The 14,652-nt window shown below is 49.6% G+C and overlaps 1 protein-coding gene across 1 annotated transcript in view; it reads left to right on the forward strand.

Annotated features, from left to right (window-relative positions):
- The first annotated feature begins 1,586 nt into the window (after positions 1-1,586).
- CDH26 (cadherin 26) overlaps positions 1,587-14,652 on the forward strand; it is a 41,273-nt gene continuing 28,207 nt past the window's right edge. Inside the window, exons 1-4 of the mRNA XM_040459808.1 lie at positions 1,587-1,887; positions 7,679-7,735; positions 9,244-9,348; positions 11,055-11,216. Of these exons, the coding sequence (XP_040315742.1) occupies positions 1,822-1,887; positions 7,679-7,735; positions 9,244-9,348; positions 11,055-11,216 (390 nt within the window). The 5' untranslated portion in view covers positions 1,587-1,821. The remainder of the gene's footprint in view (positions 1,888-7,678; positions 7,736-9,243; positions 9,349-11,054; positions 11,217-14,652) is intronic.

Below are 14,652 nucleotides of genomic sequence, written 5' to 3' on the forward strand. Positions count from 1 at the left end.
CTCCAAATAAATATTTAAAATATTTTTTTAAAATGCTGAGAACTTGTGCTGGGTTGGGCACCCCTTGAACACCCCAAGGTGAGACCGTGAAGTCCAGGTAATTCGCTGTGGCTCACTCCTTCCTTTTCGTCCTCCCCCACCATTTATTTATCTTTCAACCACATTTCATTCAACTGTGTACGTGGATCCGGGAGCTGCCACCTTGTGGCTTCAAAGCATTAGTGCACTTGTGAGGGCACAGGAACCCTGGACAGTCTTCTCTGCAATCAGATGCTCACGACGATGAAAGGGAACCGACACCTTCTAGTTCTGACTCACGGGGGACGTGTGGCAGGCGAAGCCCAGCGTCTCTCAACCCAAATGAGAGAAGGGACGCCTTATGGGAAACTGGCATCTTGCTCAGTTATTTTTAAGTGTTTGAGGATGTTGAAAATGTGGCTGTTTCTAATACAGTAAAATACCCATTTCTTTCAACTGAAAACAAATGTGAAAGTAGAATCCATCATAAGCATTCCCCAGCCCCTCCCCAGATACCTGGAGGTCAGCACACTGTCTTTCCGGCTGTATATTATCTCCCTCAGCATTATTCCAGCAAAGGGGTGCCCAGCTTGCAACTTCTGTTTCTCCCCCAAATGTTCCACATGGTTTAGCTTACCTGGTCTAGAAATTCTGAATTAGGGATTCTAACGTAAGTAAAATTTCAGTAGAACAAACGGAATAAAAATACCCACTTTGAAAATAAGCATGAAGTCGTAAATTCGATAATTATTATTCTGTTTCTGTTTATGCACGGGAGGTATTTACAGACCTTCAAATTGCATTTGTTACTGTGTTTAATAATAAGCTACTAATTTGGATTAAGGTGACAAACTACTCACAGTATAATGCTCAGCAGCATCTCACAGAACCATGAATGGGCGGGAAGAAAGGCTACCTTCTCCACTCGCTGAAGAACGGTTCGCTATTTTGAAGGTGTTGGGGTACCAAGCTACTAGTACCCACAGTACTAGTGATCGGGTGAACGGAGCTCCGAGTTCATCTAAAACTCAATCACTGCAACCTGAAGTGCGGATTGGGTAGAACCCTTGCCTGCGCTTTTTTTCTGGTAGTTTAGTGCAAAACCCCCCAGGTTGGCACAGAGCCCCTGCCCGCAGGGCGCCTCTCTTTATCTCTTCCTCCTCCAATCCTAAAGTCACAGAGTCAGCTAAGCCTAGCAGAGACTTCGGTAGAAAAGGTCCGCACGCCGCGGAGCCCAGAGACACGGTTGGGATAAATAAAGATGATTGGTGCTTCGGAAAGTGGACGGTGTCTGCGTTTTTCTCCCCGCTTCACAAGGTTATTCTTTCTTGGAGTCCCTTGGCACTGCTTCTGTTTCAAAGCACAGGCGCTGTAGGAAACGGTCGTTGAAATACCCTGCTTCAGAAAGAGGTCACGGGACATTCCGCTTGGAACTAAAGTCAAACAAAACAACCACAGGTGCCGGTGTCATGTTCCTCAAGCTGATCTAATCCCCCGGGGTCGGGCCCCAGCGGGGCTTCTGTGCCCGTGCCCGTGACCCAGCAGGCAACTATGTGTGTGAGGCAGGGCAGTTTTATTCCCCTCCACTCCCTTCCCGGGAACTGGATTGTCATCATGAGGTTAAAGCTTAAGGCTCAGCCCAGCCGCTCGCCGTGATAAATAGAGGAGGAGCGAGAGGAGATGAGGGTTTCTGGGACAAAGTGCCCCCAGAGCGGTCGGAGGACCAGGCTGAGGAGGAAGTGATCGGGGATCAGAGGCTCAGGGGGGGGACCTGCGGTCGCCTGCGTGCACCCCCACTCGGACATGGGCTCCGGGACCCGCCCCTCGCTGCCCCTTCTTCCAGTGCTGCTGCTGGTTCTGCTGCTGCAGGTGAGCTGGGCAGGTGCTGGGAACCCGGGCCGGGATCCATGCGCAGTGGGACTGAAGGCACGGCTCAAGTTGGCCGTGCCCCTGCTGCGGTGACAGGCTGGGAGAGGGGCCGAGGAGAGCTCTCTGGCCAAGCCCCGCGAGGAGGGCAGGTGTCGGGGGAGCCCGGGGTCTGCGCACCCGTAGGGGGGGCGTTGGCAGCAGGGCTCCCGAATGTGTGCAAGGGAGGGGTTGGCTTAGGGTCACAACCTGTTCGGGGCAGTGGTGGAGATGGGCTAAGGTGTGACTTCATCTTAAAACTGGTTTCAATAGTACACAGCAGTTTTATTTAGATTTGTGTTGACCCAAGCTTCCTAAGGGCACATCCACTCACGCCTCGTATAAGGCTGAGAAAATCTCAGCTGTGTGCGTTGCGGACAATCTGAGCAGACGAGGAGGGTGGGAGGGCGTAATCCCCCCTGCCCCCCACCGCTTGCCCTCTAGCACCACTGGAAATACAAACAGTGGACTCAAGGTTAGAAAGCACAGGGGCTTGTTGGATTTGCACTTACCCTGGGAGACTCACCGTTGGGTATGCTTGTCGTTACCCCCTGCTCCGTGGCTTTCTGCCACAGAGAGGGACAGCCGCGAGACTCTGCCACGGACTTTTCCCTTAGGAGCCGGCCGCGGGCCAGCTGTACGTCTGGATGGGGTTGCCGGAGGACCTCGGTCCTCACCTTGGCTCGAGGTGGACCCTTTTAGGTTGCTGCAGAACTCCTGAGGCCTGGGAACCTCTCCTAGAGGTTCCGACTGAGCTGATCTGGGGGCGGCCTGGCCCTTACGGCTTTAACTTGATCTTCTTAAGCCTCGTCCTCTTTACCTGCAAACGGGGCTAATAGTTGCTCTCCCCTGCCCTGGCGGTCACAAGAGTGAATGAGGAGACGGGCTTGGCTGGCGTGCCCGCATGTCTGTGTCCCTCTGGTTTTCTAGCCACGGGGAAATGGTTGGTAACACGCATCCAGCGCCCGCTCTGCTGCTATGTACTGGATACTTGCTCTGGGCCGGGTGAACAAGGTGGGGGGTGGGGGGGTGGACGGAAACCCCGTGTGTGGTGCCCACTCCAGTGCAGCTGGCTCCTGACGCGAGCATCATGTTTGGCACCAGGGGCGCGGAAGTTGGAGGATTTTCTTGGTTCCTCGTTGCCACATCCAGTTGTGAATGTTCTTAATCAAACAGCACTCCTTTTACCTCCAGGAGACTTTGCTGAATCCCGTTCATAGCCGGTTTTAATCATCAAACCCTGTCTCCGTCTTTCCCTTGCCCCTGCCCTTGCCCCTGACCGGTCTCATCAGAAAACAGAGGTGCGTTTTCGTCTCCTGACCGAGCCCAAGCAAGTTAGTTCGCGTCCAGGGGCGTGTTGAGTCGGGGTGGGCAGCGGCGATTGGACTGTGGGTAGTAATCCAGTGTTTGTTGGAAGCAGCTTTCTGCTGATTCCAGGGGATCGAGACAGACAAAAAGAATGTGCTGCGGTAGGAACCGGGGGGGGGGGGGGGCAAGCAATCTCCATTCTGGACCCTTAACGGGGCAAAGAGCTTTCCGCCCATCGGGTGCTCAGTCATCGGCCATCGGCCATTAGTAACCCAATTCCTTCCCGTTCCTCCCCTTGTCCCCCCGCCCCCCGGGTTGGCTTACAACCATCCCTGACCTCCAAAACAGGTACCCACTGCCCCTCTCTGATCTCCAAATGCAAAGTCAGCACGCGCACTGCTGGAGCACTGCTGTCTCCAACGGTTTTCTCGTGAACCCCCACATCCTCGCTGTCTGGGGGGCATAAAGCAGAGGACGACGTTGTGAGCCTCCGGCAGGTTTTCACCTTTGCTCCAGACTCAGCGACAAGCGTCGGGGTGGGGGGGGGAGTCCTGCCCCCTTCTCTTAGGTAATTTCTGGTTCCAAGGACTCGGGAGTGTTCAGGCCTGGACTGTGGCCAGCTCCCCAGATCACAGAGGACGGAGGGACTGAGAGAATGAAATTGGACGTGAGCAAAGTCTGTCATGTCGTGGTTGCTGGTTTTTAATCTGGGAAATTCTACACCGAGTTTTCTTTCAAAAATTGTCAGCATCACTGGTCTGCCCGATTAATTTGCTAAGCCCTTCATTCAAGATGAACAGTCAGTGGGTTGTAGAAGGTGAGGGACAGGGTGGCAGGGCTGAAGCTGGGCCCTCAAAGGGACAGAGCAGGCTGGACAGAGCGCTGGGAAGCCAGTGATGTGGTGAAGTCTGCACTTTTAAAGATCACCTGCGCTTCTGTGTAGACGATGCGCTTGGGAAGCGTGTCAATCTCCTAGGACTGCCGTGGCAAAGTGCCCCAAACAGGAAGGCTCCAAGCCACAGAAGGGTCCAGCATGGCGCCACGGGTAGTCCCCACACCGTAGCGCATACCTGAAGGTCGTTAAGGGAGTGAATCTTCCAAGTTCTCAGAACAAGGAAAACAATTCTGTAACTACGCGTGGTGACGGATGTTAACGAGACTCATTGTGGTGATCATTTTGCAGTCCGTACAAATTTCAAATCATTCTGTTGTACACCTACAGCTAATACAGTGGTGTTTGCCAATTATACCTCTATTAAAAAAAAAATTCTCCTCGAATGCAAATTCGCAACGAAAAATGGAATATATTCAGGGCGCCTCGGGGGTCAGTCAGTTAAATGTCCGACTCTCGATTTTGGCTCGGGTCATGATCTCACGGTTTGTGGGATCGAGCCCATGTCCGGCTCTGTGCTGACAATGCAGAGCCTGCTTGGGAGTCTCTGTCCCTTTCTCTCTGCCCCTGCCCTGCTCATATTCTCTCTCTCTCTCTCAAAATAAAGAAATAAACATTAACAAAAATAAATATTTTCAGGAAGGAATTATCTCCATGCAAGCTTCTTAGTTCTTTAGTAGCCTCTGCAGACACGAAGCCTCTGTATACCCAGATCATTTCCCACCAGTGATGCCACAGGTACTCATGCAGGCCAGCCTGAACAGTCCTGGTTCCACGTCCCCAGGCCCAGCACTGCCTGTCATATGATTTGTGCCTGGCCCTTGCAGCCAAATGCCTGCCTGCCACACAGCATTAGGTGGCCACTGCAGCCTCTGAGAAGTTTTCTCCCCCCGCATTCTACAAGCATTATGTAAATCTTTTTTCAATGCTTTTTTAAAAAGTTTATTTATTTATTTTGAGAGAGACAGTGTGCGTAGAGGAGGGGCAGGGAGGGAGAGGGAGAGAGAGAATCCCAAGCAGGCCCCACGCTGTCAGCACAGAGCCCGACGCGGGGCTCAAACTCACAAACTGGGAGGTCATAACCTGAGCTGAAGTCAGACGCTGAACCGACTGAGCCACCCAGGCGCCCCACCGTTTTATATTTTTGCAAATCTCTTGTCCTAAAAGAAGACGGCCAGATTCTCCTCTCTGAGTCTGCAGTCTATTGTAAATGTTGTTTAGTTAAAAGAATGAAGAAATTCTGGCCTCGCACAGGTACGCACATGGAAAGGGAGGAATATTTGAATAGCCTTCAGTGGATCATTGTGGATATCCTTCTTTGATATTATACCAAAACTTGACAAAGTGGTATTTTTTAACAACTGCTTCTCATGTGGAATCTGAACACGTTAATAAACTTGCCCTGCTCCATTACGTTAAAACCATGTCTCTCTTGCCTTTTGGCAAGAGTATGATTTTGGAGGTCATGCATTAATCATTAGGAAACCCTTTTGGCTCATAGAGTTATGCAGATCTTCCAAACGTTGACATATTTCATTCTACAAAATCAGAAAATCACATTCATTAATAGCTCTACTGACATCATCAGAAAATTCTTCTAAGTATCGGGAAGCTGTCAAGCCCATTGTAGCAGACAGAAGTTTTCCAAAATTCTAATTTTTGCTTGAAAGCCTATGTTTGTTTTATCATTGGCAACATGACACCATCCACTGTTTTCCTTGAAGTGATGGGCTGGCTTGTTTGCTATCAAAGAGCTGTCCATCGAGGGCCCGATCCTGGACAACATGGTTTGTCAGTCATTCTTTCAAGTAAAATGCTCTTCTATAAAAAAGTGGCCCGTTCACCTGGTACCTCCAACGATCACACACACACTTTCTTAATTTTTCTTTTTAATGTTTATTTGTTTTTGATAGAAAGAGAGAGAAAGAGAGAGAGAGAACACAGCGGGGGGGGGGGTGGGGAGGGCAGAGAGAGAGAGAGGGAGACACAGAATCGGAAGCAGGCTCCAGGCTCCAAGCTGTCGGCACAGAGTCCGATATGGGGCTCGAATCCACGGACCGCAAGATCATGACCTGAGCTGTAGTCGGACACTTAACCGACCGAGCCACCCAGACGCCCCTCACCAATTCATTCTTAAATGCAACAGACTTCTACCTTCTTTCTTTTTCTTCCTGCACACGCGTACCAATGAAGATACTGTGGGTGATGCTGGTGCCCTTGGCTTCCTCGGTGCCGAGGCCCCAGTGATTTGTCCCATCGGTGCAAACGTCATACAGTAAAGCAGGCAAATGATACCCTAGAGTCATTAGGGAAGTGTGTGGCCCTGTGGGCTCTGATGGCGATGAGGAGGGGAAGGGTTGACGCTAGGCAGGGAGAGACCAGGGCCCTCGGGGAGGCTGACCGGAGCTGCAAGTGGGAGAGGCAGGAGAAGCCGCGAGGTTTGGAATTAAAAAAAGGATAAACATATGCCAGACCTGCCTGGGCCCGGTGCCATGCATGGAGCCTCACAACCTTTCAGATCAGGTCCCAATAGAAGGTCAGTGACAAAAGTCCTCGGAGGCTCCCCAGTCGGAACCCCTCTCGCCCTTGAGAGCTTTGTACCTTCCCTCAATTAGCTCTAACGCTTCGCTCACTCTCTCTTGTCCGCGAGATTCATTCTTTGACTCCGTGAGACAGGGCCCAGCGTCTCCCCCACCTCCTGTAACGGGGTCAGGGACCCCGGTGTACCGCACTTTCAAAACTGCCACTCTGGAGAAAACTTCTCTATGCACATGGCTGTTTACTACCGCAGCATTTTGGGTTTTTTCTTGTTGTTGTTTTGGGTAATAACAAACAACTGAAAAAGTCTAAATGACCATCCCCAGAAGAATGAGTAAATAAATTGTCTCTGTTCAGGCAATGACACGGTATATGGCAGTGACAGTGAGTGGATGAGGGCCATACATGTCAATACACACATGCTCGTTCAGTGTTGGTCCCGACATCCTCTACAGGGTCTGTCTTATTTCAACAACCTCACTGCACGTGTGTGGGTTTTATTTCTATTTTGTGTGTGTGTGGGTGGGGGGGGAGAGTTTGTTGAGATGTAAGTTATAAATAAATAATTCTCAATTGTAAATCATTATATAAACAAAAAGTACCAAGTTCTATTATCTTATTGATTATTATAAGATAGAGTCTAAAATTAAAGGGCGGGGGAGAAAAAAAGAACCAGAGAAAAGGCCCAGTTGGATCTCTCCAATTAACGTTTGGTATTTACGTGTGACAGACCAAGACATCTATGCTCGTCCGAAATAGACAGGGTGATCTCCCGAGTTACAGTTTTAGACGTCCCAGTATCAGTGATACTCTGTGTAAATCCTTTCGCATGGTTCCCCTACGGTTGCAGAGGAAACATGGTAATTCTGAACTGAGATGACGAGAGAAAGAAATTATACTTATCAAAATGAAATAAAGTTCCTTTTCTTCCTTTTCTCATTCCAGAAGACTAGTGTGACTTCAGGCAGGTCCTGATAAGTGTATCCCCTACTAATTCATGCCATTTTTATTTTTAAGGTCAACAGCGTCAACAGCTTCCGACAAGAAAATGAGGATCTCGCTCAGCAAACAAAGGTGGGGTTCGGAGGTCACTTTCTTCCTAAGCCACGTGAGACCACACTTCACTCAGGGACTCCGTTGCAATGTTAAGGTTTTTAGTTCCCGGTCGATATTCAGTTTGCAGAAAATAAATTAGTAAGTACATGTGGCCTTTTGGAATCTTCGGGGATTGCCAGAGAATTGCAGAAGGTGCTTTTATGTCTGCTAGAATAGGAACAATCTGTGAACATCAGGAATCAGCCATCCAGTGCCAGCCCAGAGCTTTACCCACACTATTTTCTTCTTTCTGCAATTAAAATATATTGAACTCAACAGTCTCCGGTATGTGAGCTTTGGACGGTCCCGGGATGCAGCCACACCCCCCAATCACCTTGTGCCACCTTGTGAATATCTCCTTCCTGTCTCGTGATCAACTCATTTTCTAATTGAATACAGTTGACCTTTGAACAACATGGGTTTAAAGTGCATGGGTCTATTTACATGCAGATTTTTTTTTTTACAGGACAGTACTGTAAACGTATTTTCTCTTTCTTATAATTTCCTTAATGACATTGTCTTTACTATGTACAGCATATAATACACAAAACATACAAAATATGTGTTCATCGACTGTTCATGTAATCAGTAAGGCTTCTCTGGTCAATGGTAGGGTTGTTAGTAGTGAAGTTTTGGGGGGGTCAATAGTTACATGTGGATTTTTGGCTGCCCTAGGGGGCAGCACCCTAATCCCCACATTGTTCAAAGATCAACTGTAATTTTTTAAAAAGCTTACATGTTTGTGGACAAAAAAATTAATATGGCTAGAAAGCAGCTTCGCTTATAATAAATAGATGGTTAAATTCCATCTGTGGTGTTTTGCCTGACAAGTCTCTGAGCCTGATACCTGAGTCTGAGTCTCTCTCTCTTCCTGTCTTTGTTAAAAGGGAGGGTAAGAGACGAAGTGCCAGCCCAGAGCTCTATCCACACTATCAGCACCGAATGGAGATGTTCTCATCAACTCTTTCCTTTTGTTATATATAATTTATTGTCAAGGTGGCTAACATACAGCGTGTTCAGTGTGCTCTTGGTTTCGGGGGTAGATTCCCACGATTCATCGCTTATATACAACACCCAGCTCATCCCAACAAGTGCCCTCCTCAATGCCCATCACCCATTTCCCCCCACCGCGCCCCCCATCAACCCTCAGTTTGTTCATCAACTATTTCCAAAAGACGGAAAGACAAATGGGGGAAATGACCTTCTCGTTCATTCATTTGTGTGTCTGCCGTGGGACAGGGGTTGGCACATAGTAGGCAACGGTCTTCAATGTTATGTCTGCATAGCCCTTAAGACGATCTCACGATCCATGTAAAATCATTGGGTGGCCCGTGCCCCACCGTCTAGGAACGACTCTGCAGCTGTGAACAGAACAGGCACTTTTGACTCCTAAGCATCGGAGGCTGTTGTGAGGACAAGGGAGATAATGCAAATGTAGTGCCTGCCACCTCGCCATCACCTCCTTATTGCCGTCATTGTAATTTCAGGGAGAGAGCCACCGGCCCCTACGGCGATCCAAGAGGAGATGGGTTATTACCACCCTGGAACTGGAGGAGGAAGACCCAGGCCCCTTTCCCAAACTTGTTGGTGAGGTAAGGAAGGCCCCCACCATCCTCTCTGATTGGCAGGCGGGTTAAGTCTTGAAAGGCTGTGTGCTAGGGGGGCCGGGTCAGTGATGGGAGGAACACCGGACTGGGTTCTAGAACCCACTGTGCCTCTACCTAACGGGGCGACTTCGGGCGTGTCCCTTCACGTGAGTGGGTGCTGAGAACGTCGGTCACATCTGGCAGCGGGCTGGTTAATTCCAGCCCACAGGCCTGCTGTATTCGGCCCAGGCAAAGTCTTTGGTAAAAAAAAAAAAAAAAAAAAAAAAAAGTATTCTTTAAAAATAAGGGGATTGTGGTTACAGGAGGTGGGAAGTGGGGACAAAAGGGAGATTAGAAAATAAATAAATAGAAAGTAAAAAGGTGGCAGCCAGGGCTGGCGGGAGGAGGTTCATAGAGACTGGCTGTTTAATGGGGACAGGGTGTCAGTCTGGTCACATGAAAAGCACTGTGGACACAAATGGTGGTGGCGGCCTCCCAACCGGGAGCGCTTAGTACCGCCGGCGTGCACACTCCGAGGTGATTAAGACTGTGAATTGTATGTTATGTGTATTTTACCATAATAAAAAAAATGGGAAAAAATAGGAAGATTGTATTAGAAATTGTGTAATTTTAGAGGTGTTTTGAAAATTGGAAAATCTGACCACACGGAGCAACAACGAGGTGGGGCTCGTGTTACCCACAGTCCCCACCGCTCCCTGCTGCCTCCCGCACTCTGAGGACTAGCGCCAGCCCACGCGCCAAAGCGGTCACCTGACGGTGTCGCAATGCCGGAACGTTTCCGCCTGGCCCGTGTCATTCCCTCCCGTGACAGTCCTGACCTGATGCACCTGTGCATTATGCACTGAGTCACTAAGTCCCTACAGCTCTGACGTCCTATGGTTTCTTGAGAAACAAATGAAAACAATTTGTATTTTTTTGCAGTGTTCATAAAGATAGTAGATGCTATATACATAAAAAAAAAAAACATACAGAAAGTTTTCAGGGCTCAGTGGTTAAAACTGTATCCTCATAAGAGTCAGGGGAACACAGTGGGCTCCTATTCCCGAGGTACCGTATCCCTAGTATAGGAGTTAGATACACTCGCTTCTCCCTGTCTGCCCAGTACAGGCCATGATGGAACCTCCATTATGGAGTTGTTTTAAAGATTAAATAGGCCAGGGCAAGTGAGGCGTATAGTGACCTGGCTCACTCTATGGCCTTTCGAAATGTTAGGTTTATGAGTATTTCTCCTCTCTCCCTGAAGGGATCATCAATGTTAACACATCGTTACATATGCTTCCAGATTCTTCTCCACAGCCTCACTAATGTGAGTCTGTATTGACAAGTGGGATTGCCATACGTACATTGTTCTGCAAGCTGCCTTTCTGGTTCCACAGTAAGGCACAGCCCCCTCCCTGGGGCAGGGCGTGTAAATCCTGAAAGATTGGGGGCCTGTGCCCTGTGAAGGGGGTACCGTTCTAGGGTTCTTTCCCTGGGGAGGGACATGTGTGTTGTTCAGTCAGGTGCTTGCCTCAGAACCCAGGCTGCGATGCACCTGCTTGGGCCCCTAGCGTGGGACAGGCTGGACCCGAGGCTTCTGGGCCCCAATGCGCCTGGCATCTTAGCCTTGATATTCAATGCGCCTTGTGATTTATTCTCATTTTCTTTTCTCCCCCCCCCCCTTTTTTTTTTTTTTTTTTTGGCCTTCTCAGCTGTTCAATGATATGTCTCAGAACACGTCATTAATGTATTTGATCCGTGGTCCCGGTGTGGATGAGTATCCAGAGATTGGGCTGTTCTCTATAGAAGATCACAAGAACGGACAAGTGTACGTTCACCGCCCCGTGGATCGAGAGACAACGCCATCTTTCACGGTACCTAAAACTTGATGTATTTTAAGCTTGGGTTTATTGTGAAGCTGCTGTGGGAATATTGTATCAGCCAGGCATTAGTGAAGCTGTCCACACGTCACGTCCTGGGAGACCGTATATTATACACCACGGTGAGCTTTGAAAGTATGCGTGGGCAGAGAGGCTGACTTTGTAATGTTCTTTTAAAGTTCTGGACTCAGAGGATTCATGGGAGCTGCTACAGATCTTCCTTCCGATGACTGGATTCCCAGCACGATCAGGATATCCGAAAGCACTTGGAGATAGGGCTATAGGATGTTTACAAAGTGGGCTAATCTGATTTTTGATGAGTCACTGTTGAAATATGTGGGCAGGAGCTCCAGGCAGAGTCCACAGTTATCTAACGACTGATGGATGAACGGTTGTATACCTGGTGACAGTTTCTCATCGTGAGCCCGCGTGTTTCTTATGATCTCATAACCCCAACACCATGGTCTACTATGAATCTGAAATCCAGGCTCTAAGCCAGGAAAGGAAATTGTAAAGTAAAATGCCCAAACCACATGGTGTGTGTTACTACTTTACCAGCCTCACCTCGCGGGGATAGTAGGACATTTTCGCCTTTGTTATGTTGTGACTTCTGCTGGACATTGAGCTTATCTGCACATTAACTCCTTCAGGGTGGGAAAGAACATCGAAAGACATAATTTAAATACCTTGTCTCCAATGATCTCAAACCATTTATATACATAATAGAATATTTGCCCTTAACTCATTGATAGGCTTTGAGTCTCTAATTTTTAAACAGGCAGAAATTCTCCCCAAACTCCAAAAGTCCTGCGCAGAAGACTTTCCGGGTCTTCACTATTCATAGAAATCCTTGCCCCATCTAGGGAACGTGCAGTGTCTGTTAAAAAGAAGCAATATAGAGTGGTCATAGGGGGACCGTGGGGCAGCACCGTTAAATCTGGAATGAGCAAACAGGTCACCGAGGGATCTTGGGAAAATGCAGATTTTGTTTCCGCAAGTCAGCGTGGAGCATAGACTCTGTGTCTCCAAGAAGCTCCCAGGAGAGGGAAGCTTGGTCCATGGCTTCTACCCGCTGAGCCCGGTGGGGGCGGGGGGTGGGGCGGCTCCCACAAATAGTGGGCGTGACTCCGTGCAGGGAGGAAACAAAACATTTAGTGCTGTGTTCTTGGTCTTGCTGTTGTGATTTGGTTGCTGTTGTTTGCCTTTAACGTCTTTACTGACCTATCGAGGGTTGGGTTTCACAAGGTTTAACGTGGGACTTCGTGCCGGCAGCAGATGATGCCGAAGCCAAATCCGTAAGAGTGTTTCCTGACACGTGAGGCCCAGATGGAATAGTTTGGCACGTCACAGGGAGGTCCCAGGGAACAATTTGAGCAAACAGGGAAGACGTGGGGACCTGAGCGGTGTCCCCGTGGGTCCTGCTCTATCAGGATTTCTGGGCCCTGTGCTTGGACCTGCCCAGCCAGATGGAGACCCAGCCCGCGCTCCGCCCGATCCCCCAATGCACTATCACAGCCGTCCTTTCACACTGAGTTCTGTGATCGCCTGCTAGCTGGCCCCTCATTTGACTGTGAACTTGCATGAGGGAAGACTCAGGGTGGGGATTTGGGGGCGTGCCCCCACCCCGTGGCTCCCTGTCTCACGCTCTTGGTTCACGGTCTCCTTGATACTTTTCATCGCCTGAAGCGCATACCTGACATGTGTTTGGTTCTCTGTGGGTGGCCATTCTCCCCACTGGATGCACATTCTAAGAGGAGGGAGTGTCCTTTCCAGTGCCACTACCCCCCGGGTCAGGAGTCGGGCTCTGCACATTGTAGGTTTTCATTTAACTATGTTGGATGAATGAATGAGCACAGTGGCATGTAGTCTCTGCTTCGAGGGTGTTGTGGGTTGAGCTGTGTCTTCCAAAGAGAGGGGTTCGTGTCCTCCCCGTGGTACCTGTGAATATGACCTTATTTGGATATAGGGTCTTTGCAGATGTCATCAAGTTAAGACGAGGCCATACTGGATCAGGGCGTGTCCTGATCCAGTGACTGGCCTCCTTATAAGGGGAGGGGAATTTGGACACCAAGAAGGACACAGGGGAGAAGCAGGAGACAGAGCCTGGGGTGATGCACCTGCAGGCCAAGGACACTGGGATTGGCGGCAGCCACCCGAAGCTGGGGGAGAGACCCGGGACAGAATTTCCCTAAGAGCCTCCCATGGAGGGAGCCATGCCTGCTGCCCCCGGGTGTGGTTCTGGTCTCCAGAAGGGTGAGAGAGAACACACTTTGTCGTAAGGCGCCCGGTTTGGGGTAAGTTGTTGCAGCGGATGTAGGAGACTGGCACGCAGGGGTTAACCTACTCGTTAGGGAGCCACAAGACAGGCCAATGAGAAGCGTTCCCAGCCGCAAAGAGTGGGACAAGCAAGTGTCACCGAAACACCACACAAGCCGGGCCTTCCAGGTCCACCACCTACTTCTGGGTCTTGGCTGTCCCCAAAGCTGGGGCGTGTTAGGCACGCAGTCAGCCCGAGGAGGTGGCAAAGCCCCATTCCCGGCAGCGCTGCTGTGTTCTTGGGGGGCAGCGAGGGGTCACTGGAACCAGCCAGAGCATTTAAAAACCTGTGACTGGGAGCTGAGGGGAGGTTGAGGGGCTATCTTCTTGTTAATTCCGTAAACCTACAAGAGGGCGGTAACTGCGGCTGAGAATTGCTGGAAGATTTAAGACACAGCTGGAAAGGGGGGAAAAACCAGATTTTTTCTATATAGGAATCTCATCCGTTTATATCAAAATATGCACAATCCCATAGGCTGCAGATACACTCAAGAAAATCATTCTTTTATTTCCTTGAAATAGTCATTTGTGGGTCTTGATCTCCACGCACCCATCTTTGCCTATTTAGAGCCCCTGCACGTAAGTGACTTTGTCTTGTGTGTTCGGCGTTTAAGGTATTTCCGCGTGCTCACCAGTGACTAGAGTACGCATCTTGCACGTGCCATTTAAACAGCCATGGACGCCTCCGTCACGTCATCCAAGATCTAAATCTTAAGGCCATAACAAAAGGCTGAAAACCCTTCCCAAGTGCAGAAACTATCCATGACGCTTCCTCTCTCCATTGCAGCTCTGAGGCGCCAGAAACTCTTAGCATCTTGTCAAAGAATAAATAGTTATTTTGCCTCTCGGGCATCTTACAGAACTTACTGTCTCAGAAGTCGCTTTTAGGATGATACATGGAACATAAAATAATAAGCGTAAAACAAACATGCGGTTCTTAGTTTTAAGTGGAAGGGTTATGGGGCGCCTGGGTGGCGCAGTCGGTTAAGCGTCCGACTTCAGCCAGGTCACCATCTCGCGGTCCGTGAGTTCGAGCCCCGCGTCGGGCTCTGGGCTGATGGCTCAGAGCCTGGAGCCTGTTTCCGATTCTGTGTCTCCCTCTCTCTCCGCCCCT

This window comes from Herpailurus yagouaroundi, unplaced genomic scaffold (assembly GCF_014898765.1).
Source record: "Herpailurus yagouaroundi ecotype Mexico unplaced genomic scaffold, PumYag 246, whole genome shotgun sequence".
Lineage (NCBI taxonomy): Eukaryota > Metazoa > Chordata > Mammalia > Carnivora > Felidae > Herpailurus > Herpailurus yagouaroundi.